At 54.8% G+C, this 7,007-nt stretch overlaps 1 protein-coding gene across 4 annotated transcripts in view; it reads left to right on the forward strand.

Annotated features, from left to right (window-relative positions):
- Positions 1-6,693, forward strand: part of AK2 (adenylate kinase 2) — a 25,753-nt gene extending 19,060 nt beyond the window's left edge. For 2 of the 4 annotated variants that reach the window (XM_006158092.3, XM_027775550.1), the window contains exons 5-6: positions 3,085-3,157; positions 4,378-4,739. In XM_006158092.3, coding sequence (XP_006158154.1) covers positions 3,085-3,157; positions 4,378-4,599 — 295 coding nt within the window. In that variant the 3' untranslated portion in view covers positions 4,600-4,739. The other 2 variants (XM_006158093.3, XM_014591433.2) reach the window with 2 other exon arrangements.
- Positions 6,694-7,007: the final 314 nt, after the last annotated feature.

A 7,007-nucleotide genomic window follows, 5' to 3' on the forward strand; every position in this document is an offset into this window, starting at 1 on the left:
GAGCTGGCGGCGCCCTGCCTCACTGCGCTGATCCCTGGAAGAGACAAGGCAGGACGTTCCCGTGGGAGAGGGTCAGGACCCCACTGTGGCAGTCTGACCGAGCTCTACCCTCGCTTGGTCATTTTGAGGCTCGGTTCTGTTGCTGGAACGTGCGCGTGTGGTTTTGCTTTGGCCTGGCTTTTTAACCTAGTCGGTGGCAACTCTCTGAGGTCCTTATCCATGTGTCTAGGGCCATCCCTGATCTTCTTTTAAACAAGACAGAAAACCTTTCGCCGTGTGTCTTTTCTAGCAATTCAGAACGCGGGGCCCAGGGCTGGCCGGGTAGCTCTGTTCCTTTCCCTTTTTAATTTGCCGGCTCCATAATTAATTTTTTTAATGATGACTTCTGGTTTACGTGGAATTACTGTGTATCTTCGTGGGCTACAGTACGGTTTCCATCTTTTCCTTCAGTTGCTTCTATGAGCAAGAGAGGGAGACAGCACCCCCCACATGGGGACCAGCCTCTACAGTCCACCCCCAGCTTTCAGCCTGCCCTGGGACTTGGGCACACATGACCCAGTATGCTGGACCTGGGGTGCACACAGGCCCGGCACGCACTTGCATGGCCCAGCGTGCTAGGTCTGGAGCGTTCATGGACCCAGCGTATGGGGTCTGGGGCATGCACGGTCCAGCGTGCTGGGTCTGGGGCGTTCATGGACCCAGCGTATGGGATCTGGGGCATGCACGGCCCGGCGTGCTGGGTCTGGGGCGTTCATGGACCCAGCGTATGGGATCTGGGGCATGCACGGCCCGGCGTGCTGGGTCTGGGGCGTTCATGGACCCAGCGTATGGGGTCTGGGGCATGCACGGCCCAGCGTGCTGGGTCTGGGGCGTTCATGGACCCAGCGTATGGGGTCTGGGGCATGCACGGCCCAGCGTGCTGGGTCTGGGGCGTTCATGGACCCAGCGTATGGGGTCTGGGGCATGCACGGCCCAGCGTGCTGGGTCTGGGGCGTTCGTGGACCCAGCGTATGGGGTCTGGGGCATGCACGGCCCAGCGTGCTGGGTCTGGGGCGTTCGTGGACCCAGCGTATGGGGTCTGGGGCATGCACGGCCCAGCGTGCTGGGTCTGGGGCGTGCATGGGCCTGGCATCCAGGGCTGGGGGAATTCTCTGCACTTGGACCCCACACAGGGCTTCCTGGAAGAGCATAGCATTTTGCTGCTGTGCCGCCGGCTGGCCCCGGCCCCATTTTGTGACTAAGAAAAGAGGTGTCAGAAGCGTCACACTCTGGCAAGACTTTGTCAAAAATCAGTCTCTCTCAAGACAGTCAGTATTCGAGGGGCAGTGACTGGACTCTGCCCAGTTGCACCCCCTGGTATCTGCCTCCAGGCCAGGCTCAGGGCCGTGCTGCTCCACTCGTTGCTACTGGAGACCAGCCCCCTTCTGAGAACTTGGAGACTGGGCTTCTTTCGTGTACCTTCTACAGAATGTGCTTTGTGTTCTTAAAACCGATGTTTGTGAAGGGTCAGCCTTGTGGTTACGGGCTGCTGGGTCCTGCATGGCTCACTATGTGGTTTGAGTCCCAGATCCACCAGCTTAAAAAGCACACTGGGCAGGGACTAGCAGATGGTGTAGTGGTTAGGTGCTGGACTCCCGCAGAGCGACGACGGTCTGAGTCCCTGACCATCCATGCCAGGTGCGTGTGCTGCCGCGTACCTGTGTGTGCGTGCGTGCCCAAAATCCCGAGAGGAGAAGGGATTGCGGCATGGCCATCCCCCCAGGGGTGATTTCTCACTTTCTGTCTCTCTCCATCTCCAGTGAGCAACGTACTCTATAGGAAAAACGTTTTAAAACAAACAACCCAAGAACACCAGGCACATGTGCGCGCCCAAAACTCCTGGAAGGAGAGAGAGAAGAAAAGGGCATGCGGCATGACTGTCCCCGTGGGAGGGTCCTTTCCCACTTCTTCCCCCACCCCGGTTTCTCTTCAGTGAGTACCTGCACAAATTTTTTTTTTTTTTTTAGAGGTTTTTGCTATAGGGTGCATGCGTTCGCCAGACAGAGAGACAGAGAGACAGAAAGCGAGAAATCACCCCCCAGGGGGGATGGTCACGCCGCAATCCCTTCTCCTCCATTCTCCTCTCAGGATCTTGGGCACGCACGCACTCGCGCCCGGCGTGAGTTTAAGCCACCGGGTCCAGGACGCAAACCGCGGTCAACTATGTGAGAGTCCAGTGATATAGCCATTACGCTAACTGCTGGTCCCCATCTAGCAAATTTTTAAAAATAAAATGAAAGTCTGTGAGTGGAGAAGGAGCAGTGCGTGGTGTATAGTTGGAGGGCTGAGGAAATCTGGAGGTGTGGAGACCCGAGACAGGAGCAGCTCTCCTTTGCCCAGTGTGGGACTGGGTGAGAGGGAGGTCTGGCCTGACTTCTTTGATGTCCTGGACTCTCTGTAGCTCTTTATTTTTCTTCAATCTGTTCATAATAAATTTAGCTGGACATTTAAAAAAAGAAATCTGGGCGTCTGAGAGGCGGTGTAGCGGTGTGGAGAGGTGTCGCGTTTGTTGAGGCCCGGCTGCTGTGTCCTGTACTCTCCCGAATAGAGACACTGGCGGGCCAGCAGGTGGCCTGGAGGTTTAAGGCCGGATCCCGCAGGCCTGACTGCGCCGTACATTCCAGTTCCAAACCCGACAGCTTGAAAGCGTACCGGGCACGTGTGCATGCGTGCCGGGTCCTGAGGAGAACGGAGACGGGGTTGTGACGTGGCCGCCCTCCCGGCGTGTTTCCCCCTTCTCTCGCTCTCTCTGACTCTTTCCTGTGAGTGGCCGGGCCTGGGAGAGCAGCACCAGAGTGTCGAATTGGGAGGGACGCCCGCAGTTGGCCTGCTCAGCAGGTGCTCCTTACGTCTGGCCAGTGTAGACATGCTCGCTCTGACGGCAAAGCTCTCCAAGCCCAGTCGTTCTCCCCAAGCAAGAGACGCCTGAAGCCGGGTTCCCCGCGGGCGAGGGTCCTCACGTCATCTTCTCTGCCTCTGCTCAGCACTTGGGTGCACAGGCCCACTTTCAGGCAACCCGACGCGTGCTCATTTGCTGTTTTTCAGGCTGATTCACCCCAAGAGTGGTCGTTCCTACCATGAGGAGTTCAACCCCCCAAAGGAGCATATGAAAGATGACGTATGTACTTGGGGTGGGGGATTTCCTTTCCTTTTCTTCTTTCTCTTTCTTCCACGCTGTTTTCTTTTTTATTACTCTTCCCGTATTGCCATTATTTCTACCAATACCACTAACTTAACCATGGAAACTGTCGCCATCCAGTAAACCAGATGGCCTCGGGCAGGTCTACGCAGCGTCTCCCTAGGTGGTTTATTGCTTGATCTCAAGGTAGCTGCCAGTGCCAGTGCCCCCGTGCCTGCGCTATCCCTGTCTTCTGTCCAGAGCAGCCCTTTCTGGCATCATGAAATGGCGCCTCCCAAGTGGCCAATGGCCCGGGAGAGGCTGCCTGGAAGCCCAGGCTGGGGTTTGCTGCCGTCCCGCTCGAAGAACATCCTCCCTGGCTCACGGCTGCTCCTCCGTGCCTGGGCTCTCACGTGTGGCCACTGTACCGTCTGCGGTGAGGAGGCCACCTGGTCTGTTTGAGAGCGTGCAGGCGACAGCACAATTCCCCGGGTTTACCCGTGTCACGTGAGATAGTTCATCAGGACATCCAGGGTCTGTAAATACAGATTCAAAGCCATCGCAGCAACCGAGTCACACAGAGTTGGTGATTCACGGTTCTTTCTCACCTCCCCTGCCACTTCTAGGATGTCGATGGGTGACTCTAATATGCTAATATTGGGGCCGGCAGGTGGCGTGGTGGTTGAGGGTGTTGGACTCCCACATGACCAACCACAATTCGAGTCCTGGACCTGGCAGCTTGCTTTCTCGCTTTCCTTCTTTCTTTCTCTCTTTCTCACTCTGTCTCTCTGGTCAAATTTAAATAAATAAATAAAATAATTCTTTAAAAAAATAATAGAAGTTTAGGCAAACCGAGATTACTGTTGCTAAGGTACCTCTGTCTTGTATCCTCCTGGTCTCAGGGACCTCTGTCTTCCGCGATCTGCCCAGAAGTGTTCTTTGAAGCTGAGCAGCTGAGCACAAAGCTGTGAGACAAGGCACTGCCTGTCGTCCCTCATGAGCCCCCCTCACCGCCGCACTTTCTAACGGACCAGCTGGTCTGCTGCTGGGAGGAGTCGAGTTCAGAGCTCTCTGTTGGAATGGGCTAGGGTTGTCTGTCTTTGCCTCCGATGGACTGGGATCAGCGTCCCAGACAAAGTCCCATCTCAAATATGCCTCTGGCGTGGGACAAGGGAGCCTAGCTAGCAGACCGGCCTTTCAGTGGCTCTTCCTGTTCTCAGATCACTGGGGAACCCTTGATCCGCCGATCAGATGATAACGAGAAGGCGTTGAAAATCCGCCTGGAGGCCTACCACACTCAGACCACCCCACTCGTGGAGTACTACAGGAAACAGGGCATCCACTCTGCCGTGGACGCCTCTCAGACCCCGGACGTCGTGTTCGCGTGCATCCTCGCAGCCTTCTCCAAAGCCACATGTAAAGACCTGGTTATGTTTATCTGATGTTGGGTCCGGAAAGGGCTTTCTTCTTCTTCCTGTCCCTGTGGAAGGAGCGGGTGGCAATGGTAGGGCAGGCAGAGCAAAGCTCCCCCAGGCTAGCGAGACTATTATTTGATGTATTGATTAAAGAAACACTTGCTGTATCTCTGGTGTGTGTGCACCTCTCATCTCATCTGCGTGCGTGCGTGCGTGCGTGCGTGTGCAGGCCCATGTTCACTCTCCTACTTTCTAAGTTTTAGGCTTTGTTGCTTTCTCAGCTTTTACTTCTGTGGCCAGTCTCTTGATTTTATTTTTGACCAAAAACTAAGCCCGGTATCTGCCAGGCACCCTAATTCCAAAGCCTCATAGTGTAAACTCCAGGGTCGTGTGACGTCACCCGCAGTGGCAGATGCTGGCAGGGAATTCCACTCTCTTAGCCCACAATCAAAAGCCACATGAGTCAGTGTTTGTCAGGGCTTGTTCATTTTTTTCCCTAAAAGGAAGAAAAAAGGCACTTAAACTATAGCTCCAGAAATGACCGAGAGAAGGTATCACCATGCGAAGAGCCAGGCCGAGTTGGAACACGTGTGTTTTTGCAGTCTACTTCATGGTGCATATTTTACCATACTTATTCCGTAAAGTAAGAATAATCGGGACTTGGGTTTGAAAATGGAGTTGTTGCCGAAGAATTAAATCCAGGTGAAAAGTCCTTTTGAATTCAGATTTTCTTCTCAACACCCAGGCTGGAATCTGAGAGCAGCCAAAGCCACTTCCCCAAGAGACCAGGGTAGGTTCGTTTGCTTGTCCTTTTCACGTTCTCCTGTTGCCAAGTACTGACCAAGCAGGGGTTGGACGTGATCTGTTCTTGGGCTCGTTTTGATCAGGATGTATTTGCTCTGAAAGATGTGCACCCTAAATTGGATGTATTCCTTTGAAACCCAAGCCCGCTTCCTGCCAGATCCAGTCCCTCTTGCCTTATTTCCTGCTGGCGGTAGCCACAGAGCCCCCAGGAAAAGACCACCCCGGGATAAGGCCGCCGTGGCCATGGTCTTATTCAGTGGCTTTTACTTGTCACCCTAGCTCCCCAGCTGTTAAGCATTTCCTAGAGTCCGTGTCATGCTTGGTCGTCTCTGACTTGGTTCGTGGCAAACAATAAATGAACAAGCTGCTTTGAGAACCACGAAAACAGCGAGCTCTGGAAAAGCATTAGCAAGTCAGCGGCAGTTCGGTCAACACCACCTGCCTGCGTAATCTGCTGCTCGGAGCAGTCCCCGCCCGACCTGAGCTCTCTGCTGCTGTCTCTGTGGGGCGGCCAGCGGCTTGTCCTCTCCTCTGTCCGCATGGAGACTGGCGTGGGTGCGTGGCCATCTTGCTTCCCTCTGCCTGGTCCGCGTGAGTGTCTGCTGCCTCCGCCCTGCCTTGTTTCCTGGCTCTAAGCTGCCTCCGCCCTCTCCTAACTGAAACTGGCTGGCTGTGTGTGTTTCTGGGAACCACATGACTTCTGAGAATGGGCCAAGGAAGAGGCATGAAACCTTGACTGCAGCTCTGCCTGCAGGCGTCTGGGATCCCGCTCTGGGCGAGGCCAGCCTGTGAGCCTAGGAATCGGCCCCCCTTGATTGGGAACAGTTGGGGGCTCTTGGCCTCAAACTCGGCCCTGAATGCTTGCTAATTGCCTGCACGGTCGCACGTGCGTGATCCTCGCCCAGATATCTGTCACCCCACTTCACACATCCACGTGTGCACACACATGTGTGATATGTGAGCTGCCAGTCAGAGGCAGGTCACGGGATGCGTGTGCCCTTGTCAGAGTAGTTAGGGTTATATTTTCACTTCATTAAATTCCAGAAGCCTAACCTCAGCAGCTTTCCTCAGAGCACCCCCCGGCAGGGGAATGTCCAGTGTTGGCTGCATTGGGGTGTGGGGTGTGCAGGCCAGCCCTCCTGGTACCGTCCTGGTTTTAAACCCATTTTGTTCTCTCTTGTTCCCTCTCTATTTCAGCCTAGTAACAGAAGCCAGGTGAAACCGCTCTGCTGCTCATCACCCCACGGCGTGATCTCTGCTCTTAGGTGCTGGGCGGAGGGAGGGGTGGTCCGGGGAGGGTGGAGAGGGATGGGAGGTGAGGGGAAAAAAAAAAAGAGCGGCAGCATCTTCTGCACGTAGGTGGGGGTTTTAGAAGTAGTAGCGGGGGGAATTAATTTTTTTGGAAAAACACTGTGATTGGAGGGTGAGGGCAGACACAGGGAGATACAGTATTATTTCCACGGAATCAGGTTTTCATTTTCTCTGAACTGGTCACAGTACTTCCTACAGCCAGTGCCTAAGACCTCGCCTGCCGTCTCAGACCCTCGTGGGTTGCAGGCCACGGTCCAGGAAATCTGTCGTTGCCCTGCCTGTGCTGTAGCTTGGAACAGGGAAGGCCTGGCTATTGTCTA

This window comes from Tupaia chinensis, unplaced genomic scaffold (genome assembly GCF_000334495.1).
Source record: "Tupaia chinensis unplaced genomic scaffold, TupChi_1.0 Scaffold000573_1, whole genome shotgun sequence".
Taxonomy (NCBI): domain Eukaryota; kingdom Metazoa; phylum Chordata; class Mammalia; order Scandentia; family Tupaiidae; genus Tupaia; species Tupaia belangeri.